Source organism: Calidris pugnax, unplaced genomic scaffold (genome assembly GCF_001431845.1).
Source record: "Calidris pugnax isolate Ruff unplaced genomic scaffold, ASM143184v1 scaffold111, whole genome shotgun sequence".
NCBI lineage: Eukaryota > Metazoa > Chordata > Aves > Charadriiformes > Scolopacidae > Calidris > Calidris pugnax.
The window spans coordinates 2,894,000-2,921,761 of record NW_015090872.1 but is presented as its reverse complement, the minus strand read 5'-3'; the positions used below and the strand labels follow the sequence as shown (position 1 = coordinate 2,921,761).

The window sequence follows — 27,762 nt, the reverse complement described above, 5'->3', positions numbered from 1 at the left end:
AAGTTCTTCCAACAGTAAACATGTCTGAGTGGAGTAGAAACGAGTTCCAGTCGTCTGCAGTTCACGGTGGTCAGTGGCTGAAATCTGACTGTTGTTTGTGAGAAATTGTAGACTCTGTGACTTGGAGATGCTTTTTTTCTTTTTTTTTTTTTTGTTCTCTTTTTGGACCCTAATGAAATCTCAGGCCGCTGTTAACGACAGTATTTGTCCATGTATTGTGTGAGGCCTCCTTAGTGTCCTTTGCCGGCTTGTACTGCTCTTGGTACTGAACACCAAATGCAAAGCCTGTAATGTAAGTCAGTGACAACTTGAAATATTTTGTGTGTTGAAATAAGATGGGTGGAGGACTCTGCCTTCCAAAAGTGGCAAGGTTATTAAAAAATACTGCTGCACCACTTAAAAGGGAAGAGTGAGAAGAAAACTGTGCACTGTAGTAAATGGCATTATATCCATTATATTGTAGGCAGTGTCCTGGTTTTCATTAAAAGACAATACTGATAAACATCAATCAGTTTGATCTGCAGTTAATATTTCAGAATTAAAAAAAAAACACCTCCATTTGATTCTTCTGGGCTGTGTGATTGACCAAGTGAGAGTCTGGCAACTTCTCAATTCAGGCAGCAGCTTCTAAGCACACCTGAAAAAAAGTCTTAATTTTAGTTAACCCGTGTCGTTAAACACTTGTACGACAAGCTTCTATTCATCCTCTTCTCTTCTTAGGTGTTTGAGGTCGTTTGTGAAACAAACTATGGACAACATTGGTGGCACCCTTACAAAAATGAAATGCCACAAGGTGACACACATTTGAAGAGCCAGTGTTAGTAATGAGAACATGTAATAAAGGGGTAAAACAAAATAAAACATGTTTCAAAATATTTTAGCTTGATGTGAGATCGTCTGTTCCAAGTATTTCCTAAATTTTTTTGTGCTGTACAAGAATATTTTATGAGCTGGTTTACTGTGGGGAGTTCAGCATTGTTGTAGTGAATTGTCTTTTATGACGGCTGCAGGCAAGACTAGCACTGGGGGTGTTTTCAGCAGCCTCTCGCTTTCAAAGGATGGCAGTGGTGTTGGAGTGTCAGTGTAGGTATTTCTAATGACCTGCAGTGCGTCTAATGCGGATCTGTGTGAGCTCTTACACCCCAAACAGTAAAATATTTCTAATGAGCATTGTGGAAATAAAGGCTTTTGTTTTCTGCTTAAAGTAGCAGTGCAGGGAAGACTGGAAAGCTTGCAGAGGCCAAAGGGATTTAGACGTGGAATGGAGAACGAACAGTAGGGAAGCTCTTGGAACAGGCATGTTGAAGGGGAGACCTCAGCTCAGGATTTTGGTTTCTGTTCCCATTTTCACTCTTTCCAATCTGTGTTTGGTTTTAATGGTAGGTTGAAGTATGTGGTACATGAGCACCTCGTCCAGCTCAGCCTGCTATGTAATTTTTTGGTCTTAGTTTAGCAGTTCACATGTAACTTTGTTTCATTGAACATTTCTGGTATTGTACTTCCTTTATTACATGGGGAAATGTGTTAATGTTGTGTTTGAAGTTGTTTCATTTCTTTTTCAACCCCGTTTCTGGAAATTCTAGTCTAACCAGATCAGTAATGCTGTTTCGGTTTTGGCAGCTAGAGAATGGGAAGTAACTTTGCCAGGATTGCTTCTGCTGAGCTCTGCCAGGTGACACCGCCACCCTGGGGCTTGTGTATCCTGCAAAGATTTCCCTCACCGTTCTGCCCAAGGAGAGATGATCTCACCCTTTCACAAACCATTTGTTGTCATTAGTTTATAAAAGTCACGGGTTGTGTCAGGAGAAGTGTAATATGTTGCAAGAGAAAGTCTGCTATTTTTTTGTAAAATGAGTAATTTCTTTCCCCTCCCCATCACAGGTTCTTTGAAGAACTTGAAGCAAGACATCAGAATAACATCTTTATTGATGATATTAGTGATATAGTCGAAAAGCATAGTTCTTCAACGTTTGATCCGTATGTAAAGTACTGCACTAATGAAGTCTATCAGCAGCGAACCCTGCAGAAGTTACTGTAAGAACTAATTTTAAAATATGATTGCAAAATCACCCCCTCCGTAGTAAGAGTGAGTAGTAGGCTGTGGTATTTGGTGCAAAACCTATGGCTTCCAATCAAACATGTACTGACATGCTTAGCTCTCCTTAATGTACAAGTTCCTTTGAAGTAATTGAGAGTGAAAACATGCCTGGCTGCATAGTCCAATCCTATTTGTGGTCATGTGTGACATTCTCTTCCCACTGATAAGTACAGTTCAATCAGTGTCAGAGACACACTTCCCTCGTGGGTTACGTACGAGTCTGTTTGCACTCGCCTTCCTGTATGGGAGAACTTGAGGTTTCTGAATGTCAACACTGGTTTTGCATATCTAAGTAAATAAGCTGAAGGCTTAGTTGGTATGACTACTTCAAACCACGTTTCTCTATTCATGAAGTCATGATTTATTTGAAATCTAGCAACTTTCACAATTCTTTGCTAAAACATACCGTTTAATTCTCTCCCCTTTTTCCCACCAGAGCCACAAATCCAGCATTTAAAGAGGCGTTATCACGGATTGAGTCCCATGAAGATTGTCGGAATTTACCAATGATCTCTTTCCTCATTCTTCCCATGCAGAGAGTTACTCGTCTTCCCTTACTGATGGATGTGAGAACACAGTTTTTACTCCTTGATGCATGTTCTTTTAATATTACTGTTCTTTGATACTCAATTCCTAATTCATTCCAGTCTCTTCATATACCATTACTTACACCAGCCTCAGGGCTGTAGGTACTGGCCTATTGCTTATGAAGAACTGTGCTTCCTCTGGTTGGGTGCTGCAGCTCTCTTCCCTCCTATGTGCTTTTTTGTTTTAATAAAATAATACTGTTATGTATATTTTTCCATGGTACACATCACAGCCTCAGGGCTGTAGGTACTGGCCTATTGTTTATGAAGAATAATACTGTTATGTATATTTTTCCATGGTACACATCACTGTGTAGCCTAAAGAGCCTTTTCTGTTAATCCTGTGGAAACACCTTCCACAAGGGCTTTTGTTTTAATAAAATAATACTGTTATGTATATTTTTCCATGGTACACATCACTGTGTAGCCTAAAGAGCCTTTTCTGTTATTCCTTTGGAAATGCTTACCTTACACAAGGAGGTCAGATAGAATAACCTGGTGCAGTTTTCTTATTGCAAGTACAGTTCTACGTAAATAGGTATTTCAGCTTCCAGGAAAAGCTTAACGTGGTACTTGAAATAGGAAGAACCTGTTTAGGTATGGCTGCAATGGGATTTTATTGTGGTTTGCAAAAAGTTAGAGACGAGACAGCAGAAACATTCCCTTTCCTGGAGGGACATGGCCTGTCTCTTCCACTGTGCTGCCATGGATGGAGGTTGGCCAAGAGGTGCAAAACATCATTTTGCTCCAAAAAGCTTTCAGAGGAGGCATTCCTTAGTTTCAGGAAACACTCTGAAGTCATACAATGTTCTCATTTATCCCAGTCCACAGCTGTGACTTCACCTCTTTGATGTCAATTAATACATATGTAAAATTCTGTATTTGTTACTGTCTTTGCTGCTTAGTCCTGTGAAGTAACTGACATTTAATTTTAGACGATTTGTCAGAAAACTCCTAAGGATTCACCAAAATACGAGAACTGCAAGCGAGCTCTGAAAGAAGTGAGCAAGGTATGTCCTTAAAAGTTTAACATGGATGAGGAATTTTTCATGCGTTGACTGTTTTCCTTCCTAAATTGCACTGTGTGCTTTTGGCATTTCAAAAATTCACTGTGAGAAACTGATGGTTTTGGTTTTTTTATTCACTTGATAATTAATTTTCATTTTCATTACTCATTTTATTGACCTGTTTTATTGTTTAGTTGGACAAATTTATCCTATTTGCGGCCAGTCATTCCAGCAGAAAGCCACGTGGTGGGCCAGAAAACCAAAACACTGTCCTGACCGTAGAGACAAGAAAGTCTGATTCTTCTAAGCAAACTTAAACATTGTTTCTGCTTTTATTGTAAAAGTCAGTTGGTCACAATTGTTCTCCTGTAGTCATGCTTTTTTACAAAGAATTAATGGTGGAAGAAGAGCACAGTCCATTTCCATGCATGGATTGTGAATTTCTACAGCACTTACTTATGTGATAAATTCTGGTTCCTTCCATTTGAACCTCAGCAATCAGATTACCTTTTTTAGTTTTGAAAAAAATTGGTGGTCAGCAGCAATGAAACTTTTTCTAGGATACTGTTTGCCTTAGTGGTACCATAACGTTTGTGTTGGGGCTTTCTTCCATGAGTGAGTTGGGGTGTGTGGTAGATGTGGCAGCGCCTGCCCGGTGCTCATCTGTCAGGCTGGGAGGTTGTTTCTTTTGGAGCTGATCATTAACTTGTATCAGAGAATTATAATCAGAAGTTAGAACTTCTGGCTGCACCTTTGTACCATCTGGACTCCCCTGAAGAATAAATAATTATCATAGTGTAGTGGGATCATTCAGATGGAGGAGGATCTGGGGAGGTCATTCAGCCCCAAAGCAGAATTGTTCTCAGCTCAGACCTGCTCGCTCAGGGCCACATTCAGTCTGGTCTTGAAAATATGATGTCTGTGACCCAGTGTGAAAATGTGAGTTCCTTTGCATGTTTTATGCTTCCTCAGATCTGCATTTTATGAAGGAACAAAGTTTGTATTGTAAGTTCTGAGTGCGTTAAACCCGTTAAATGTCTCGTTTCTAGCTGGTGCGTTTATGCAACGAAGGTGCTCGGAAAATGGAAAGGACAGAAATGATGTACACGATTAACTCCCAACTGGAATTTAAAATCAAGGTAAGATGGTGATATTTCTGACCATAAATCATTTACCCTATGAATAGTTTTGACTGTATCTTAAGTTGTGATAGGTTCATTGCCAGCAGGAACAAAGTAAATCAGTGTAGGCTGTAATATTGACAGGACTCTGCAGTCAAGGAAGACAGGTTCATATTCTGGGGCAGCTGAAGCCCTGGAAGCTCAGAGTCACTGAGGACTGTTGCATCTAACCAGCAGGTTAAGGTAAAGGTGGAGGCTTTTCAAGAAGAGTATCAAGAGATATATACATATATATATATATTTTTTTTTTTTTTTAAAAGTGTAGGCTGTAATATTGACAGGACTCTGCAGTCAAGGAAGACAGGTTCATATTCTGGGGCAGCTGAAGCCCTGGAAGCTCAGAGTCACTGAGGACTGTTGCATCTAACCAGCAGGTTAAGGTTCAGGTGGAGGCTTTTCAGGAAGAGTATCAAGAGAGATATATATATATATTTTTTTTTTTTTTAAATAAATTAGCATTAATTCTGAAGAATGAGGTATGTCCAGGCTCTGGGTTTACCTTTGTGGATGAAACACTCCCTGTTGGGGTGACAGTACCAGGTAATACCAGTCGTGGTACAGTTTTATGCTGTTTTGTGTCGTTCATAACAATGTGCCTGATGGTCTTGTCCCATTTCACACACAGAATCACACGTTGCTCTGCCTCTGTGCCCATCCTTCTTCTCATTCATTTCCTCAAGGTTTCTCAGAGCTTCAACAGCTTTTTTTTTTTCTTTCTCTCTTTCCTCCTCACATAAAACAGCAGCAGAGCAATGCACACCATCGTCTCTAATTTGTAGAATTGTTGCCATTCTCTGCTGGCAATGGAGGCTGTGGCACTGAACGTGTGACAGCCGTGTCACCAGCCTGATTGACAAATCCGTTGAAATCTCTTGCAGATTGGGAACTTTGTGGATGGATGAAAGCGATGTTTTGGGGGGAGGTGCTGCACTGCAAACCAGTTCTGTTTTTCACTTCAGCACGTTGTCTGGCAGCGTGTGAACAAGCTCTGACTCTTTGCTGTGAGCTGCAGGTCTGAAGCTTTGCTTAGATTTCTAGCTGCAGCTGAGGAACAAACTGTGTTTCTTTAGGGTGAATTGGTATTTGCAACTCTTTGTTGCAGTAAACAGTGGAACTTTAATGGCATCTTCATATCATACCGTAGTTCTTACAAAGAATTGATGTATTATAGCAGGATAAAAATAAAACTTCTTGTTAATTTTTATTTTAAAGGTTATTTTATAATAGATTTTTTTAATATATATTGAATTAAGTAATCTTTGCTGTAAAGACAAAGTTGCCGTGAAGATCTTGCCATTAGGAGAGAGGCCAACTGCTGCTGGATGCTGATGAGATGTTCTCACCTATGTGATAAGAAAAGTGTGCTAAGTAAATACTTCAAGTATTTGCAATTTGACTATCTGGATTTACAGCAGTGTGAAATAAAAGAAAAAAACAGGTCAATTTCTAGCCACCTCAGCAGGTGTTTCATGGAATTACAGTCTATTTCTACCAGATTCTAATAGTCCACTGTAAAAACTGTCAGTTTGAGGAGTCATCCTTTTCGTGGGGGATGACTGAGCCTGCGAGTGCTGCCCACTCAGTGCTGTGAAATTCCTGGGCCCCACCTGAAATCCTGGGAACCCTGGAGTTCCCCAGCTTTGCCCGGGATGGCGCGTCGGGCAGCGTTGGACACACAACTGAAATTGTGTGAGACCTGCCTGGAACAGCAGCCTGGGCAACAGCCGCCCCCAGGGGAGGGGAGATTGCTTAAGCAAAACTACACCTTTATTAGCACTGTTCACTTCAAGTGAACACAACCTAGTTTTTGTTTTGCTGGTACAGGAGATATTAACCCTCAAATAATTTTAAAAAGTCTTGGATACTGACATACTCCAAATTTTTTCTTCCTAGTACTGAAAATACAATTTAGGCTGTTATTAAAAAAACCCTCTACAGTCAGTCTTTTGGGTAGGAAAAAATAGCAGACATAGTCATAGTCAGTAAGGGTTTTATTGTACTTCCAGTGTATTTCTTCAAGTATATTTACTTTTTTCTATTTAATGTTTGTTAAAATACTATTTCTATAAATAACGTCTCATACCATTACATAATGAGCTTTGTTTTGTGAGAAGATATTTTGATTATCATACATGTAGTAACTAGAGGTTCATGGTTTTAAAGATGCGGTTCTTTAAAGGATCTTGGTCAGTCTTTGAGGAAATGCTGTCTCCAAAAAGATGTTTCTCAACTCCTCTGAAGTATCTCTATTTTCAAACTTTTAACTAAAAACTGAGAATCATAATAATATTTATTCATAACAACAGCAGCAATAAACAAAACATCTCTTAACGAGTGACATCGGTACATTTGCTAACAATGATGGATGATGGTCTCGAGTCTTTGGGTAGTCTAAGGGAGCGGTTTGGGTGGTCTGAAGTCCTTGGGCTTGGCTTTGCGGTTTCACTCATAGTTCTCAAATCTTCAGAAGTCCCCAACGGTGTCCAAGTGTGTAAATGGTTTATAGTCTCTTACTTGCCCTGTGGGGGAGGATGCCTGCCATTGGTCCCAGTTCTGCAGATGCAAGAGCCCTGAGCAGCTCTTCCCTGTCACCAGCAGCGAGGAACAGCAACTTTCTGTATTCTGTTTTTCTGTCGTTTTTATGCAAGTTTTTTTTTCCTTTGCGCATCTTAAATATAACCACTTTGTGGTTTAGACCTTATCTGTGGTTTGAAAGCTCGCCAGCTGGTGTATAAAAAACTGCTTTGGCCAAGTTTCAATGCATTTTAAGTTCTGACGGCTTGTTCTATATAGAAAGGAGATAGTCTGTGTGATGTACTCTTTTGGCAATTAAGGAAAAATTAATAGGGAAGTAAAAAGCTGCCTCTGGAATATAGTCAACTAGGAAAATGTGATGAAATCGGAGATTAGATGAATTTTTAGTTCATCCTCAAATAGAAATTGTTAAAGTACTTTCTGTAAAACAATCACTGTGGTGCTATAATTCTGTTTTATAACCATTATAAATTAGGTAAACTATTTCTGTTCTTGCTCAACCTCAGAGCGTTTTGGTATCTTTTGTTTATTATTTTGTTAGATGTAACTGTGGAGCATTTCATGGGAGTACAAGAGAAGCTACTTGGATATGATGTCACTTTTGTACATGGCTAATCTGTAGAATTTAATTTTTCATTAAGATACAGAAGTTTTTATTCTTATATTTTTCATCGTTAGCACCAGAAAGGTTTTGGGTTTGGGGTTTTTGGGGTTTTTTTCATGGAAAAACACTTTTGTGTTCATGAAACAAACTTGTCTGTGACTTCTGTGTTCAAGGAGCAGTCACCCCAAAGTCTTTTGATTTTGTAGTCCCAAAAAGCACATCGGTGTCACTGGTAGGGCACGGTCTGATGTTCCACGCTCCTGTATTATCTCACTGAATTTTCACTGAATTTCACTGAATTTCTAGAGTTGGAAGGGACCATAGAGATCATCTAGTCCAACTCCCCTGCTGAAGCAGGATTGCCTAGAGCTAGAGCATGTTACTCAGGACTGCATCCAGGCGGGTTTTGATTTTTGTTTATTATTTTGTTAGATGTAACTGTGGAGCATTTCATGGGAGTACAAGAGAAGCTACTTGGATATGATGTCACTTTTGTACATGGCTAATCTGTAGAATTTAATTTTTCATTAAGATACAGAAGTTTTTATTCTTATATTTTTCATCGTTAGCACCAGAAAGGTTGTGGGTTTGGGGTTTTTGGGTTTTTTTTTCTTGGAAAAACACTTTTGTGTTCATGAAACGAACTTGTCTGTGACGTCTGTGTTCAAGGAGCATTCACCCCGAAGTCTTTTGATTTTGTAGTCCCAAAAAGCACATCGGTGTCACTGGTAGGGCACGGTCTGATGTTCCACGCTCCTGTATTAGTTTTTATTCTTATATTTTTCATCGTTAGCACCAGAAAGGTTGTGGGTTTGGGGTTTTTGGGTTTTTTTTTCTTGGAAAAACACTTTTGTGTTCATGAAACGAACTTGTCTGTGACGTCTGTGTTCAAGGAGCATTCACCCCGAAGTCTTTTGATTTTGTAGTCCCAAAAAGCACATCGGTGTCACTGGTGGGGTACAGTCTGATGTTCCACGTTCCTGTATTGTCTCATGGAACCATTACTGCGTTTCAGGAAATATAAAAGCCATTTGTTTAAAAAAATCGATTTTTCATGTCACTTGGAGGTGCTGAACCAGCAGAGTTTTGACTGAAAGTAAGGCAAGTTTTTTTACAGCTGAATGTTAATATTAAGCTGCTTTGATTACAGTGGTGGAGCTTGGGAGCTCCTCTGGGATCATCGCGTTTGAGCACGGAGCTAAACTGGCCTTCGTAGTCTGGGAGGTTTAATGATGTGTCTTTAATAAGCTGACCATCCATAAGAAAAATGATAGGATGGCCAATCCTTGAATCATCTTTGTAGCCCTACAATGATTCTTTGTAGCCCTAATGATTCTCATGGAATCATTACTGCGTTTCAGGAAATATAAAAGCCATTTGTTTAAAAAAATCGATTTTTCATGTCACTTGGAGGTGCTGAACCAGCAGAGTTTTGACTGAAAGTAAGGCAAGTTTTTTTACAGCTGAATGTTAATATTAAGCTGCTTTGATTACAGTGGTGGAGCTTGGGAGCTCCTCTGGGATCATCGCGTTTGAGCACGGAGCTAAACTGGCCTTCGTAGTCTGGGAGGTTTAATGATGTGTCTTTAATAAGCTGACCATCCATAAGAAAAATGATAGGATGGTGTAGGAGAAAGCAATAAAGTTGGATGGATAGATGTCCAAGTTATCTACTGAGCTGAGAGGTGTAGGAGAAAGCAATAAAGTTGGATGGACAGAAGTCCAAGTTATCTACTGAGCTGAGTGACAAGATCAAGTTATGAACTTGAAATTACAGTGATTTATAACCAGAGTGATTTACTCTGATTCGTTAATAGACTTGGATACAGATCTATTTATGAAATACGGTTTGAAGCAAAATTCTGCCTTTTCAAATTGGAGAATACAATAGAAAATCCATTTAACAAACTAATGGCCAAGATAAAACTAGAAACGGACCAAAAAAAGTCACATTAATCAAAACAGAAGATGAGAGCTAAGATTAATTGGGGGAAAAAATGTCCGAAGGGAGTTTCTTCAGGATTCAATACACTAATATTATCTTGGTAGCATGAACGAGTTTCTTCAGGATTCAATACACTAATATTGGTAGCATGAATGTAAAAATACTAGGAATCATAGCAGATGAATGAAATCTGCTGGTGTTTATCAGTAGTCACTCTGAAACAATGCAAGTTTTGAAAGGTCCCTGATGCGGGTCCACAGTACAGCAAAGGGTTTGTTAGTGGATGTCTGTGTTTTGAGAACCAGCTGAGGGTGGGCTTTCATTCCTGCCTGTTCTGGGAGTACTGGGACATAAATCAGCCTGGAGCGAGGTAAGAAGTGTCAGGCTTTTTAATTTGTACCAACTGGCAGTAGTTCCAGGGGGCTGCTAGACTTTGATTTTGAGAAACCTTCATCTGGCATTAGTGCCCTGCCCCTAAGGGAAGGGTTCTGTGGTGCTGGGGGTGGCAGGAAAACCCTCCTTGGAATAACTGTTTGTCTTGTGCCATTTCAGAGTCACTGTAAAATCATCTCTCAAAATTCATTAACAAGGGGGAGGCTGCACGTAACATTAGGAAGTTAGTATTTTGTTCTTCCAACAGCAAGATCACAGTCAAAGCACTGTTTTTTGGGTTTGGCTTAGTGCTCTGGGGCAAGTATTGACAAGCTGAAATTAGCTCAGTAAAGGGCAGCTGAAGTGATTAAAAGATATAAAAAGACAACCCATGCAGAATGGAGAAGACAGCTGACAAACTGAATGAAGAAATGTTTTTTACAAACATGTGAAAGGTGCTTTAAACATGGAGAAAAGAGCAGTTGTCTTTGTTAGTCTAATCATGCAAGACCAATAATGAATCTGAACAGCAAAGCAGGTAGGAACGTTTGATAAGCAGAAAGCCAGTTACATTGAAAGTAGAAACAAAAATTTGATTATTTTGCTTGGGATGAAGAAAAATATGTAAGCTCCACACAATTTAGCAGTGAGCACCCATTTACTGTGGCAGGTTTTAGGTAGAAATATGAGAAAGTGTGGGCAAAGGGACCCACAAGGTCATGCAGGTCAGGCTTGGCCTGTGGAAGCCACTGAGCCTGGTCCCTTTTGGTACCAGGGTGGGCAGGTACCGGGCATCTTCAGATGCTCTGTGCAGCACGTGGGCAACACTCAAAGGTGCAGAGAGACAGAAGTACCAGCATCTTCAGTATTCAAGTTGGGACCCAAACAGGTCATTCCAACGGTGAGGGGTGAAACCCAGGGAGGAGGCCAGTCTCTTTCCTTGGACTGTCGCCTGGTGACAGCAGAGTCTGGCAGCAAGAACCTGTCCATGCTCTGCTGTTGAAGAAACGTTCCCACACACCAGCTCCGCTGGCTTCTGCGGCAGCAACCACCAGTGAGATCCCTGACTGAGGAACCCTGGTCAGTGGGACAGCTGCCACACCAGTGAGATCCCTGACTGAGGAACCCTGCTCAGTGGGACAGCTGCCAGCACTGCAATGGACCTTTGTCCTTCTGGCATCGCATGTCGTGGTACAGCTTCAGAGAAGATCTGTTCTCTGTATAATCAGGACGTGCAGTCTCGCATCTCCCTTCGTGTTCGTGGCCCAGGGAAACAAAAGGTCCTTCTATGGTGTCTGTTCCTCGTGCAGTTGGGAATAATTCGGATTAATAAAGCCTGGTCTTCACATCAGGCAGCTCTGATCCTCTTTGGCTTGCTTCAGCTGTTGCAGTGTTAGTCCTCACCATAGAGAAATGGAGACCCTGCTCCACAGAACATTTAGAGTTCAACTACATCAACTAGAAAAAGAGGAGCTATAGTATCTGTATCCTTAAGTACCCATCTTAAATAAAGCTATGCACCGGACAGATAACTCTGATACTTCAAGAGCTGCTAATGAGAATAGCAAGTACCTGATAAACTTCCCTTCCTGCTATCAAGGGAAAAAACAGAAGTGGTTTGGTTTGGTAATCACCTGGGCAGAATGATTCTTCCTGCTCTTCATAAAGTGAGGGATGAAGGTTTATGCAAACCTGACTTTCCCTGGAACAAGCGATGTCCAGAGAGTTGTGACCTCTGGTCTGAGAGGGTGCTCTGATGGGCTCAATGGTGAATTTACAATGTCATGAGCAAACTGTATTGTTTTGGCATTAACATGGACAGTTTGTTCCAACCCTCCATATCGCGTACTGTTTTACAGTGTCTTTGGCAGAGCTGTGTTGGAACTTCAGTTTACTTACAGAGCAGAAAATGGATTTTACCACAATTGATCGCAAAGCTTTCCAGCATTCCTCACTTCCCTTACTTTTTAACGTAGAAAAATTCTGTATACTCTGAACATCTCAACAATAATGTTGAGTACTGTATTAGGACCAATCTGATCTTGCATGCTCTCTCTGTATCTGTTTGTCTAACATACAGAATACTTCAAAGTGGATTGTGCGGTGTATTTATCTGTTAAAGGATTTTACTTTTTCTTTCTTTATTCTGTACGTGGTGCAGAATAACTATCGTGCTTAAAGAATGATTGCTTACTCTATAAAAACTTACATACTCCTGGGAGACAGTCTTTTTATGTTTAATCTCCTTAGGAGATCTCACATAGTCAATTCCATCCCAAGTATGACCGATCAAGTCTGTTCATTTTTATCTTAGATGAGCAATAATGTTGTTCATGAGTGATTTTCGAGTATTTGGAGACCGTGAGTTCTGTATTGTGTGAATGATGAATCTACCTTAAACTTTGGAAACCTCTGTTTCGTGCTTGTACTCATGATTTTGATCATGCTTTGATTTTATTCAAGCAATTTTTCCCAAATATACAGTATTCTGTTATCTGTGTCTAAAAACATCTCTGGTTTTAAAGGATTAAAATGTTGTTTTCTTGCTTTGTAGCCATTTCCGTTGGTTTCCTCTTCACGATGGTTAGTGAAAAGGGGCGAGTTAACAGCGTATGTAGAAGACACTGGACTTTTTTCTAAAAGAACTTCTAAACAGCAGGTGTACTTCTTCCTCTTTAATGATGTCCTCATTATCACCAAGAAGAAGAGGTAAGAGTGTCACCAGTATAAATCTGCCTTAATAACTCAGCTGTTCTCTCTGCGATTCACTGTTGTCTTTTAAAATTATCATGATATTGTGTGTGCCTCCCTCTATGGGAGATGAGAACCAAAGCTTTCTGGCTTTGGAATGGCAAACCAGGTTATATCTACAGTGGTTTTACATATTTTCTAGCTACATTTTTGTTTGAAAGAATGAAGGAGTTTCAAAGAGAAGCAAGCGGACCTGGTACATTTGCAGCATGAAACAGGAGGAAATATAGACCAAACGTGTTTTAAGTCCAGCAAACATTTGTAAAGCCATTTAGATGTTTTAATGTGCTGTGTCGGAGAGAGTATTCAGAAGTTAGTTGAGGTTTCTAATAGTTCTCTATCAGACTGCATTTAGAAATTACAAGTAATTACTTGTTAAACAGGATTTATTTTTGCCAAACGCAATTGACATTCCAAATTGTCAAACAAATTAAAAAGTTCATCCTTGATGCCCTATCAAAGGGAGACGTTTTGGAAGGATAAAGAAGTAGTAATTTTCATTCCCCTCCATGCTTTCCATGCTTGAGCTGTTTCTGAGAATGATGTATGGAATACAACTCCTAGCAGTCTGCATTTACATTTTTATCACTATGATTGAGGGGAGGTTTAGAATTATTAAATTAAATTGAATGGAATTTACATCCTCTGCTGTTGCTCATAGATAATGCTTGATAGATAAGCCTTATTGCTGAGGCTAAAGACTGTTTTGAAGAACAATTATCTTGCATCTGGGTTGGCCAGTTAAGCCAAATACCAGCTATTTTTAAAAGACACCCTTCTGTGAAACTTCTAATCCATAATTTAAGTATGTTTTGAGGAATGAGGTATGATATAAAACCTGGAAAGAAAACACTACTATTTAAGCAAAGAGAAAGCTAAATTAAAATGGAGGGGGAGAGAATTAAGTGAAAGGTTTTTTTATAAAGATGGGAAGAAAAGTGAATAGATTTTTCTCTGCAGCTGTCGTACTGATGTGAACATGTTTCTGAGAGTCAGTGTTTATCAAAGCTCAGGCTGAAATGTTTCTGTGAAAGTCTCTTGTTAAATGACTGGCAGCGTATCACGGAGCCGTATCGCACTTTTCTAAACAGCGCATTGCTTTACTCATGGGACTGCTGTGAACTTATTATTGTTGGTAGCTAAGTAAATGTTTGAGTTGGGAAAAAAAGTGAAAAATCTATTATCTGTGTTGTTACATTGTTTATTGGTTTCCTATGTGATGGCTCCTTGTCCAGATTGTAAAACAGATTTTTATAACAACATATCTTATCCAAACTTTGGGAGTTTTGGTTTTATAATGGCTTCCAGCTGTTGGAACAGAAATGTCCTAAATGGGCCCAGAAGCCAAAATTGGGGAACTTTTCATGTTAATGATCAGACTCACTCACTCTAGCAAGATGCCGTAAACAAATGGGTATAATTGAAAAGGACTGATTTCTGCAAGTCTCCCAGATACTCTGAGCCTGAAGCGAGTACTTTGCCCAAGTGACTGAGTTTATTAATAATATTTGAGCTTTTGGCGATCTGTTTTCCCACCCACAGTGTTCCCATGGACACCACAGCAGTGGACAGAAATATTTGTTGCTAGTTGAATTTAAATGTTTGTGTTTTTACTCCAGCAGTTGCATTTCAGAAGATTCTTAACATTGCATGAAAAAAATAACTCCTCGCTATTGTGCTAAAAATACTAATTACTTAGGGCTCCAATCATGCTGTTTAATCTTTACCCAAAAGTTAATCTCTCCCCTCTGAGCAGTTCGCTGTATTCGCAGAACCTTGTGCAGCAGCTGGCAGTGACTCAGTCCTGACTTCTGAAAGGCCAGGCTTGGTGGTACCTGTTGGAGAAGTCCTGTTGGTGACTGCTAGTGATTCCAGTCCAACCAGATAGGGCCTGTATCACTGCTCACACCACGCTTCAGGGGCACCTTCCAATGTCAGAATTGTCGGAAGAACTGCATTTTTAATACTGAGTGAGCAAGTGTACCAGAAACCTTTTCATAATGAGAACTGTTACATTTTAGCTATAAAAAAAAGATAGAGGGCTGCTGTGCACTCAGCATGCTCCAGAGTTCTTAACTTTTTAATTTTAATGATCCTCTATTCATCATAATCTTTCCCAGCTACAGTTTCACTGATTGAAGCTCCAAGGTTTAACTGCCTTCTCTTGTTCATTAAGTAGGTTAAATGGAATTTAGCTACCAAAATCTCTTCCTTTTTAGTGGATGCTGTGTGGCCATAGCTCGTGCCACTATGAAGTATTTCAGAGGCTTCTGCTTTCCATGTACTGGGTGGTCCATTTCTGTGTGTGTTGCAGACACCTTGGTAATCATTTAGGCTCCAATTTGTGTGCTGTAAAGCACAGAGGCAGGCATTCCCTGCAAAGGGACATAAAATAGTCCTGGTTTGTGTTCTGAATCTAAACCAAAGTTTACCAAAAAAGTTCAGTCTTAAACTGAAAATGAATGTTGGCTTATTGGTATTACCTGAGTACAAGAACTTTAAAGACTGTATTAAGTGTCGTTCCTGTTGCCTCGCTGCCCGGCTGAGCGGATCAGCGTTCCCTTTACACACATCTCACACCAGCACCCTCAGCTTCACCAGCGTATCCCGTTACCTGTTTGGGAGGAGGAGAGTTTGTGGAGGTACAAAGATGAGGATTGCCTAGTGGTTTCCAGTCAGACTATTTTTTTGAATAGAGGCAAGAAACAGGAAGGATCTGTAGAGGTTTATCTCTGTTGATTATTTTTTAAGGAATGCACTTATTATTCGTTATGCAAATACATAGACTACATTGCTTTTTTAGATGCAAGATTCCCAAATAACTCTAGTGGCATCCCTGGCTGCTTTGGCTAGTTCCACCCTTGGCTAATCAGGGATTGCCCAGACTAAAATACTTAACAAAAAAACAAAGCAACCTCCATCCACCTAAAAAAATGCCCACACCAACCAACAACCCCAACCTTTCTCTATTTTAGGGTATATATTTAAAGAAAAAAAGGGGAAGCGAGATACTGATAGTTATTGGATGTAAAATGTTATTTTCCTCCTTCAGTTGGAACCCTCAGCTACTACAGATGGCCTTTGAAACAACTGTCCTCAAGTGATAAGTAGCATCTTTTGTAAATAAATGAATTAATTTGAATCTAGAGCTGGATTTAGGGGAATGTGAAACCTAAATCCATAGCCTCTACTCCCTCCCATGGCACAGTCTCTTTTAAAACACTTAAACTTTTCTACAGTAGGACAATCACAGTAAATTTACATTTGTTATGTTTCAGGGATGAGCTGTGTGCACTCCTTTCCCAAAAGATAAGGATATACAGAACGCATTTGAAGTGAAGATTCCTTGTAGAATCCCAGTGTTATATGTACAGAAATTAAAACTTATTTTTCTATATGCTGAAATATTGAAGATTCTCCCAGCTTCTCAGTGTGCTCATGTTAAATTCCTTTAATTAGGCCAAAAGCTGTTTGTAATTTGTATTCTTTCTACTTTAGGACCCAAGAAGTCATGTGTGAAAGAGTTTGCTGTGTCTGGCTCATTTCCTATATGACTTATTTTTTAATTTTTTTTTTTTTTTTACTCTAAGCAACATGGAAACAACACGATCAAAAGCTAAGGTTAATCAAAACTGTGTGGAGAGTTTTTAAAGCCATTTTACATTCTTGCAACAGTGCTCTTGGACGTTTTGGTATGTTTTGTACCCAAATGGGGAGTTGTGACTCCAGCCCTCAGAGTGGGAAACACCAGTGGATGGTGGGGATTGTTGGTACTATTTTGAGACTTGGAGAAAAAGAAATGAGGAAGGAAAAGTGTTTGTCTTCTTACCAGCATTAGTGGTTTCAGTCTTTCTATAGGATAAATCTAACTAAGCTTGTCTGTCGTTGCTTCTGCTTCCTTTGTAAAGCCCCCAGCCTCCCCAGAACAGATCAGAATTAAAAATACTTGCAAGAAGGATTAGAACATGATACTAATTGGAACTATGTTGATTGTTTGAGAATGTACAAAGCTGTAATGAAAAAAAAAAGTATTTAATTCACAGAACAAAAGTGCAAACATAGCCCACATAGTTGAAATAAGAAGTCTGGTTTTACACTAGATGCACTGGCAGAAACTATTAATCCACAAATGCAATATGATCTGTAAACTTGTTGTCACTTGAAGAATAGAGAAATTCTTCTAATGCTGCGTGAGTCACAGAAATCAGCAATAACTGATGTTTTGAGTCATAATGTTGTTTTGTTTTGGCAATTCTTTTTCTGAAGGAATGAACATAAGAATTATAAAGACCATTATATTAACTACTGAGGTATTCGCAGGTATTTTCCCGACAGTTCATAAACTGGGTGGAATATACCCCAACAGACATTAAGTCATCATCTGCCCATTTTCTTGTAACAGTTGAGCAACCATAAAGGAAGAACACGCTTCATTTGCACCTGCCAGAAAGGAGTATGTCACCCATCAGCACTGCAGGTGGCTTCAGTTCCAGGTGTTTGGGATTTGATTTGTATCAGTTCAGTGCCTGGGTTTCTGTATATCTCTGGCAGCAAAATTAATCTTCTCAAATATTTTTTCAATTTAAATTATTTTAATGAACCATATGAGGCTCTAGCATAGCTTTTTATCACTTGAGGCTGAAGTCTAGATTGATTTTACATTAAAGTTTACAAACTTACATGAAATTAAGAGGTAACTTAGTTGATCAGTGTCCTGGGTTGATGACGTATTCTGGTAAACTTGGAAATGCATGTAGGACAACTCTGGGAAATATACTCACAAGTTTCAGTGGAAACAAGGTGGCCTTTTAGTCTGGCTTCTCTCTTCTTGTGATCAATTGCTATTTATCAAATAAATGATGTGGATTCTTTTAGCTGTTTAACTATGTTTCACAACTTTAAAAACTTCGAAATGCAGAGTTATTTTTCACTGGAAAAAAAAATGTGTTTCCAGTATTGCCTTGATATGAGTAAGTAGCAAAACCAACAGGCACGATGACGAGTTGAACTTATGTGAGAGTGGTGCTTAAGATGTTTGGATATTCTGAAGGTGAAGTCTTCTGGTTTCTGTGTCAGACATGGTGGTGTGGCACTTAACTGTGCCCCTAAATGAAAACTTCTGGTTTCTGTGTCAGACATGGTGGTGTGTCAGCGAAGATAAGTTTTGTCCACTTCTCCACCTACATTTCAACCATAAGGAAAGCAAAGCTGCTCACTTGCTTAAATTCTTAGAATTCTTTCTAGTCACTTTTGAGAAGTTATTAAGCACATGTAGCAATCTTTATTTGTATCGCTTAGAGGTGGTATATTTACATACAAAGTACTCTCTACAAGGTAAATTGTGCAGTGCATTTTGCAAGACCCAATGTGTGACAAGCCTTTGCCCTTTTTTAAAATTCACAATACTGTAAAATAGTATTTAGATTAGATCACCTCCATGCAGATGGACAAGGAGTACAGATGATTATCCTGCATTTAAAATGAAGATCTATAGTGTTTCTCTGGAAGCAGAATGCATACCATAGTTGTACAGGCATAGGAAAAGGGAAATTTTACTTTTGTTCCTAAAACATTGTAAAATTAAAGTCTGTTGTTCGTCTGAAGCTACAGAAGAAAAAGCAGCACAATTCTATACAATTGCTGTGCCTGTTTTCAAATTGAGTAAGTTGAGCTTACACCCTCTCAGCCAAAGTCACTTAACTGTGCCACTAAATGAAAATCCACAAGGTTTAAAACCTGATCTACTTTATGTTTTGGAAAATTGGTAGTTTCAAAAACCAATAAATAGAAAAGATGAAGACCTGAGGTGTCAGAATAATCGTGCCCCACTGTGCAGTTAAAAGTGGATTCTATGACTGAGTTTGCTTCCAGACATACTTGATGGAAAACTAAACATTAAACTTTGGGTTTTTTTCTTCCCTTTTTTGTTCTGCAGTGAAGAGAATTACAATGTCACGGATTATTCTTTAAGGGACCAGCTGGTGGTACAACAATGTGACAGCGAGGACCTGACTTCTTCTCCTGTGAAGAACGCTTCCACGATGCTCTACTCGCGGCAGAGTTCGGCGACTCACCTCTTCCGGCTGGCGGTGCTCAGCAACCACGCGGGGGAGAAGGTGGGGATGCTCCTGGGCACAGACACGCTGTAAGTCAATAGTTACTGTTTCTGTAATTTTTCACCTGAGCATCTCAACAGGCTGCCTTCCCGCCACGGTCACAGTAGCATGAAATGCCCAGCTCTGTCTGGGAAGGTTAAATCAAAATGAAACAAGTACCAAGTTCCCAAGCGGCAGTGTTTGTGGTGTCCCATCAGCGGTGACCGGAGGAGCGCGACTGCAGAAATGTCCCTCTGTGGTGGATGCTGTTGGTGCCCTCTCAGTAACACTGAGGCGCTCACTGTGACACCTGCCAGCTGCTGGCACTTGCACTGTTCCTATTTTAACTGTGTATTTTCAGAGCAAGGCAAAGTAACCTTGACAAACCTTTCTGATTGTTAACGAATGACAAAACGTGCAGCTTATATACTACCCCCCAGATATTGCAATAAATATTACTGGATAAAATACAGCCTCTGCAAACCTCATTCAGTTTCTCTAATGTCATCTTGTCATGAGAGGAATCGGTGGTGTCAAGAGCATGTCATCTTGGTGTCACTCTCTTTCCTTGAGGTTCTCCTTCCTTGAGGTCATGGTGTAGGAATAATGGAAAATTGAGTGCATCTGCTGAAATTCTGTGAACTGAAGTATCCATTATTACGTCCTACTGTTTTGGGTTTTCAGGCCAGGAATTAACTGTGCCCTGGAGGTTGCCAGCTCCCTAGTCAGGGATTGCTGAATCCCTTCTAGTTGTTACTGGTGAGGCAAATAAGGGCTGCAGGGAGATTTAAGCAGTTTGGATTGCTGGAGTTTAAAGGTTGTGGAAGGAAGGGTTAAAAAAAAAAAGAAATCAAAGTTCTGCTACATAATGCAAGTGTTGAGTAAACTACACAATCTAATGATTACATATTGGAATATGGAGGTTTCTTATTGTTTAATTTGAACTACAAATATGACTGAGTCACCACAGGGTTTTGTTGTAGCCGAGTGCGATGTGTTTACATATTTCTCTAATGCACCTTCTGAGAACTGGAAGTCAAGACACAGGTTTCCTGCCAAGCTTACCTGTTAATGTAGCACTTTTATGTAATAATCGTTATGTCTGGAGGGTAAGTACCTAAAGTAAACCAGAAGAGTAAATAGTACACTGTAGTTGAAAGTGCTGTATACATCTGGATTCTACAGCCTGCTTCAGTATATAGCTGTCCTACAAACAGGTGAGACCATTACAGACCCCAAGGAACAGACCTCAGTGCTGAATAACTGCGGGTTCTTAAATTTATAATGAAAGGTCCGTTACAAGCAATCGAGGTGGTGAGTCGGAGTTCCAGGCTCTGTAATGCCCTTCCCATCTCATCCTGTGGCACACCCTGCTGCTGTGCAGGTAGAGGAACTGAGCACACGAATCCCAGTGTAACACAGGTTACCATGAGGAAAATGTTGCTTTTACTGTTGTAGTTGAGGGAGGTTTTTCTCCAAACTTACCTTGAGAAGATGACCTCGAATAATCTGACTGCAGAGATTCACTTAAGCTCCATCTCTGATACTTTTCTGTGCTGGTTTGTTCCTTACTAAGTATCTTATCTAACTGACAGTTCTTTTAGCATTCATGTGGCATTTATACCGTGTGGTCTATGTGCAGAGCCCGGTATTAGGAGAAAGAGGTAGGCACAGGTGCATGCTAAGGCACAACGGCAGTGGCAGGTGAATGTTGTTAAGGTATGAGGCAGAATGCTCTTGTCCTGGAGCAGTGGTTTGTGAATTGTTTGTTATAACAGTTGGATGGTGCAGAAGTGGAACCAGTTCTGGATTAAATGGGAGGAGGAGTTTGGCATTGCCTGGAGGAAGCTGTGGAGCTGTGCTGGGATAGAGGTGGTCCTTGTTCTCCTGATGCAGTTTGGAAGAGTGTTCCGCTTTAGAAACGCACAAGAAGTGTCTTGTTCTTTCGGGTGCAAATATGCGAGAGGCCATCATTTCTCTGTGGTGCCATTAACTTCCACACAACCCTTCACAAAAGTGAAAGATTTTATCTGTTTTAGTGGAAGCTGGAGGCGGGACAGAAGACATGAAACAGAGTGCTCCAGATGTGTCCCAGCCTGGAAAAATTTAGTTTTAGGTTTGCTTTCAAAGTTTAGAATAACCCTGAAAGAAACTATAGATCATTAATGATTTCTAGTAAAGATCTCATTATAAAGTAAGCAGATGATTCAGACTTGTTTGGAAATGCATTTTTATTGGGGAAAAAAATGCAGTGCATTTTTAGTTGTCTGGCCTTTTAAAGAAAAGACATTTTGTTCTGCAAATTTATTATTGATTTGCTATATACTGTTTGTAATATAAATAGTCTAGCAGATTTGTCATTCAGAAGAAAAAATTCTGAAAAGAATTACCTTATTTGGAAGTTACCTATTTTGTAGAGTATTATCATCTATATACAGGGTACATAAAAACTTAACTTCTTCTTAACTTGAGAAGGACGGGCAGGGGATCTACACAAGGAAGGCCAAGCTGGATGGTGTAGGGTGCTTATTGAACAGAATTTTGCACATGTGAAACTTTAATGTTTGCACTGATGCAAAGATTTCTAGCTCAGTTTGATGATGTTTTGTCACTTCATATGCTGTGGGATTATCAAGTACAAAAGCACCTGTGAATAAGGCAAAAAATACATGGTATACACAGATTACGAAGAAATATCTACTTTGACTGGGAGACAGTCTGGTATCCAACCTGCTGTGGCAGGGGGGTTGGACTAGCTGATCTCTGAAGGTCCCTTCCAACCCTTGGGATTCTGCGATTATCCCATTTTTCTCAGAGTTGTTTGAAAGGAAATGTAATTTTCCTGTTAAGAATGGTTACAGGGAAAGGAAAATGAGAGTATAAATAACACCTGTTTCTATTAAAAAAAAAAAAAGGGCACAAAGTTAAGCTCATGCAAAACTTAATACACAAGTTTAGCACCACCTTTTAATGACTGAAATGTCTATGGTAGCATGTTTTGTAGTTTTGACCATTGGATCAAATGTTAGTAGGAAGGACATGGGCAGTAGTTTCATCTTTGAGGAAGAATGTGTGTTGGGATGTAAAAAAAAATAATCACAGGGTTTTTTTCATTCTTGCTTTTCATTCCAAGTGCATTCTGCAGGTGGTTCTTACAGGAAACCTGTTGGTATTGTGTATTAAAATGGCTGTATTGCATTTATCAGATCCTTTGTAGGTTAGATAATTTTTTTATTAGATTACTAATATGTATTAGTCATAGACACTAGTGAAGTCTGTCTGCATTACTCAACAATAATTAAAGGAAAGGTATGTAAGACATCATGCCAGTAGGTCCCGTGTATATAGGTTTTTTTTTTTCCTAATCCAGCATGCTTAAAATAGTTAAGTATGTTTGAATAACATATTACTAAAGTGGTATCATGCCTTCTGGCACTATTTTGAGGAGAAGAAAAAGGAGGTTTTATTTTCTTTACCCAATAAGAGGAAAAATTTAAACACAGAATTTTGAAAAGGCGAGTAGGCTTGACCATTACCAGCAGCAGGAGCTGGGAAACTGAGTTTTGTCTTTGCTATTTTTAGGAGCGACAGAGCTCGCTGGATTACAGCGCTGGGACAGGACAGAGACGGGCAGAAAACAGACAGGACAAGTAAGTTACAACTGACAAGATTTGAGAGAGCTTTGACAAGAGATGGAAACGCGCTGCCCCTTAGTGGGGATGTGAGCAGGTGTACTTATACAAATACTACAAATAGCTTTAGATACAAGCACCCTTAGAAATGTGGTCGAAATTTTTTCCTGGCCTCTCTTGCTTTAGCGTATGTGAAAGTACCCTCCCTTCCTGTGCACAGGGCCTTGTTTGAGGCTTTGTTTCACAGGGTAATTTCTGTTTGCATTCAGTAACACTAGTTCGGTCACTTGTTTCAATCCATTAGCAAAAGCACAAAGCTGCTTCCCTTATATGTTTATCCTGTTTGTGTGTAATTGCTCAGGTAGGAAGCCATTTGCATAATTTGCTACCTCCTTTGAGTTTCGGGGGGGAAGTATACTCTAAGGTGGAAATTTTTAAAATAAATGATAGGTGGTGTGTGAATTGTTTAATTTAGCCTGGCTTATTTCTTCCACAGCTTTAACTCAGGTAGAGATCACCAGAACTTACACAGCAAAGCAGTCGGATGAACTGTCTCTTCAAGTTGCTGATGTTGTTTTGGTTTATCAAAAAGTAAACGATGGTGAGTAATAATTTTGCTGTTAGTAACCATCTGTCACTGCTGCAGGTGAATCCAGAATTTGTTTCCTAATAGCACTGGCCATATGACAGATAAAGGTTTAGCTTCCAAGAAAAATGTGAGCATTTTGGTTCAGGTTTCCAAAGGACAGCCTCTCTAGGGAACAAATGTTCAAAGTAACTCACTGCCTATATAATAACAACTTCTATGGATAAACAGCTGCAGAAAGTGTGTGCTGGTTGATTTTGAGATGTGAAATGTCCACAAATAATTCTACCTAAGAAGATAGAACTCAGACATTTTAGTTGAATGAGCATGAGGTTTCTCTAAGAGAAACGTGCATTATTAGTCGTGTCACCTACTGCGCTTCACTGCCTGTTAAATACGGGGGTGTAGCACAGTGGTTTTCCCTGTTTTCCATAGCATCAAGTACCCTAAAATCAAAATTGATTCTCGCTGGATGTGCCAGTGATTCCACTACCTCATGATGTGCTGATTCAGTGATGCCTGAAGTACTAAATCCTGACGTAATGATGTTATTCAGTATTACAATGGAATCAAAGATCCTATCAGTTCTGCTGCATTACTTTCTTTAGATTGCAATTATTTTATATTATCTCAAATATTATAATTGAATTACAGTATAAAGAAAACTTACTACACTTGTTTGCAGGTTGGTATGAAGGGGAACGATTGCGGGACGGCGAACGAGGCTGGTTTCCCATGGAGTGTGCTAAAGAAATCACATGTCGTGCCACCATTGACAAGAACATGGAGCGGATGGGACGCTTGCTTGGACTTGAAACCAATGTGTAGACTGGTTTTGCTTCTTCATACTGTTCTACAGGATTTGCACTAACTGCTGCCGGTGGGGTGCGGTGACGTGCCCTACAGCTCTCGTGTGGAAGATGTGGGTCACCAATGCGAAAAATCTAGTACCAGAGCACTGATATTTCAGATACTCATCCCTTTTTTGCTTTGTGTTTAGAGAGCTCTGAACTGAAACCTGGCTCGACCAGTAGCAGATTTCAACTAGAAGTAGCTTCTTAAGTCCTGGAGATCAGCCAAGCTTCTCCTTGACTCAGATATCAGTTTCAACTTTAGTTCCTCCATCCCTGCCTCTTTATGTATTCCTTCTCCATCTGTTTCTGAGCATCTTGACTTCCTTTCAGAAGCAAAACTCTGTGTAGCAGTCTGGGCAGGAGACCAAACACCAGAAGGTCACCCAATCCGTTGATCTGGAGACAATATTGGAGAGTTTGCTGCTCTTAAGAAACTGCAGGGTTACACGTGCAGTACCAGAGAGTATGGTCATGGGATGGTCCCAGTTGTGTCAGAATCTGAACTAGAATGACCAATCCATAATTCATAAAGGACTACCTCTCCAGCACAAATCCAGGAAAGTCCTAGGCTTCATAAGAAGTAATTAGACCTCTATAATCAATGTTAGCAAAGATGACACAAGCTCCAGGGAAGAATCCAGACGAGTGCCTCTGGTGGCAGTGGTCTATAGTATGGTGTTAAGGATTTCTGAAAGCAAGAAAGACCAAACTCTCCAAAATACATAATATATATTATCTCAGTCTCATCTCCATTTTAGCACAGGTATTTTAAAGGAGTATAACTGCAGGAAACATGTCCAGTTTGTTTCTGTTTTCCCCATGTGTTTAACTAGATCTTCATCATAACTTACTGCTTCAGAGCAAGGGTTTTGGTGATGACTGCAGAAAACAGGAAATGGTTTATTCTGTGTTTGGGGTGTTTGTTCTGGGTTTTTTTTGTCCTTTAGTCTTTCTGCTCTTCTGTACTGGAGGAGATTAATTTATTTTTTTTTCCCCTCTGTAGAGAGAGAAGTAAGGTCTGTAGAGTTGTGTTAAGGTGCCAGGTCTTCTCATCTCCATTGTATAGATAAATGTAAGACCACCACTAAGGAAAGACCTGGAAGTAGATAGCTCAGCACTTTGATTAACTTGGTATTTTGTTATCTTTGCCTTCCCTACTGCAGTGTGACCTGATGTCACTGGATGCTTCAGGGAAGAGATAAGGAGGGAGGGATAGAGAGCAATAGATAAAATAGTGCTGGGACCTTCCTTTCAGAGGAGCTCGCATTGGTGCTGCTTCACACAGGCTCTTCTCTGCTTCAGAGAAGACTTCTCACAATTGCACTACACACAACACCTGCTGAATTTTTGCATCTGCAATTTAGCTTTGGAATTTCACAGAAAAAAACCCAACCACTTAATGTTGTGTGAACAAAATGCACTCAAAAATGAAGTAAATTTCAGTGCATCTTTTCTGTATATATGTGTGACAGTTTGTAATATAAAAGTCTTCACATTTTTAAGGACCAGCTGATAACTCAGCAGAGTAGAATACATGTTCAATAAAAATAAGGGAAAAACTTGCAGTACAAAGGTTTTCTGCTTGTTGTATTCCCTGTCTCTTTTAAAGGGGCTGTATGTTGTTTTATATATTGTAATATGTTGATTCAGTTTGTGAATTAATTGGATGTTTATAAAGATGTATTTCTGTAACAATTTAAAATATATTGAGGCGGCAATAATTTTGTACAAAAACACTTACCTTGACAGTCTGACAGTGGTTTTATAGCCTTGTAAATTAATTTAAGTGGGCTGATAAAATAGTAATGAGAAACTGTAAATTGAATAGAAACTTATTTAACATAGTAAAAATACTGCTAATATTTTAACAAATTTTATTGTACACAGGCAGTTGTTTAATACAACTGAGTGTATAAATCCAGACATTAATTTTATTCAGATTTTTTAATACATTGTATATATTTTTCATACCTAGTTTTTCCAGAAGATGCTGTAATGTTTTTTAAAGACTTTTTCATTTTTCCTATTGTTGGACACAGTTCTTCAGGAATTAAAGACCTCTATGATTTTACAGGACAACAATCAATAAAATACTTTTAAATCCTTACTAAAAAAAAAAGCTTCAATTTTTCTTTAACAACTTGCAGTTTAACGGTATTTCTTAATGTCATTCTTGTCAAGAAACGAAATCTGTTCTGTAAGCTGTGACATTTTAAATTTTCTTTTCTGTAAAGATGAATAGCACCATCATGTGTCCTACTTCATCTGTCACAGATCCAATTTACACATATGCCCATGAAGTTGGAACAATGGCATAAAATGCAACCCTAGGAGAACATCTCATATTTCAGAGATTGTTTTCCTGTCTTCCTCTCTTAATACAGTCAACAATATAAGGTTTGTCAATTATCTTTGCTTTCTGTAGTGGAGCTGAGTTAGAAGTGACCTACAACAATCATCTACTCCAACCACCTCAGAGCTAATCCAATATTAAAGCACATTATTAAGGGCCTTGTCCAAGTGCCTCCTAAACACTGACAGGCATGGGGCAGTGACCACCTCTTGAGGAAGCCTGCTCCAGGGTTTGACCACCCTCCCACTAAAGAAATGCTTCCTAATGTCCAGTCTAAGCCTCTCCTGATGCATCTTTGAACCACTCCTATGAGTCCTATCACTGGATCCCAGGGAGAAGAGCTTGGCACCTCCCTCTCCCATGTCTCCTCCTCAGGAAGCTGCAAAGAGAAATAAGGTTGCCCCTCAGCCTCCTTTCCAAACCAGACAAACCCAGAGTCCTCAGAGAACACACCTTCCAGCCCCTTCACCAGCTTTGCTACCCTCTATGAGCCTCTTAAGAATCTGGCCACAGGTTCCAACATGTTTTGCACACCTGACTTCTAGAAATGACTGTGAAGAAAATAATTCAAAATTAATCCAGACAGACAAAACAAGGCCCTACTGTAGGGCACTCGGGAAGTGGAAGTATTGGACCCAGGTCTTATGCTAAAGATGACTGCATTACTTAGTGTTAAATAGTTACAATAAATACTGGAAGACTGTATTGCAATTATTTGCATAACTTTTCTGGGGCTTGTATACAAAGGAAGAAAGATGATTGCTTGTACTAGCACTGACAGCTTGGGGCAGGGGTCCTCACCTCCCAGATGGCTACTCCTACTGTGCACAACAGTGGTCTGGGAACCTTCTCACAAGTAGCAACACCCTCACCCTTAGCCTAGGAGCTGCTACAGCCTCACTGGTCCAGGCCTGGCAGCTACAAGTTCATTCTATTATATGTTTGTCCCACCTTGTTTGCATAGTTTCTTTGCCCTATCTAGCAACTCCACAATATTTTCATTAGCAAAAAAAAAGTCATCTTGTAACTCAAACTTGCTCTAAGACAAGCACTTCTATTGCTAAAGGAATTATTTTAAAAACTCATTAATTACTTTCACTAAACAGTGTGCACATGTGCACACATGCACAGACACACTCTCTCCGCCCCCCCCCCCCCCCCC

General features: G+C 39.7%; 1 protein-coding gene across 1 annotated transcript in view; it reads left to right on the top strand.

Annotated features, from left to right (window-relative positions):
• ARHGEF26 (Rho guanine nucleotide exchange factor 26) overlaps window positions 1-26,343 on the top strand; it is a 54,457-nt gene extending 28,114 nt beyond the window's left edge. The window contains exons 6-14 of the mRNA XM_014946012.1: window positions 1,882-2,034; window positions 2,535-2,664; window positions 3,621-3,695; window positions 4,742-4,831; window positions 12,884-13,038; window positions 19,016-19,225; window positions 22,758-22,825; window positions 23,304-23,408; window positions 24,079-26,343. Coding sequence (XP_014801498.1) covers window positions 1,882-2,034; window positions 2,535-2,664; window positions 3,621-3,695; window positions 4,742-4,831; window positions 12,884-13,038; window positions 19,016-19,225; window positions 22,758-22,825; window positions 23,304-23,408; window positions 24,079-24,221 — 1,129 coding nt within the window. The 3' untranslated portion in view covers window positions 24,222-26,343. The remainder of the gene's footprint in view (window positions 1-1,881; window positions 2,035-2,534; window positions 2,665-3,620; window positions 3,696-4,741; window positions 4,832-12,883; window positions 13,039-19,015; window positions 19,226-22,757; window positions 22,826-23,303; window positions 23,409-24,078) is intronic.
• The last annotated feature ends 1,419 nt before the right edge of the window (window positions 26,344-27,762 follow it).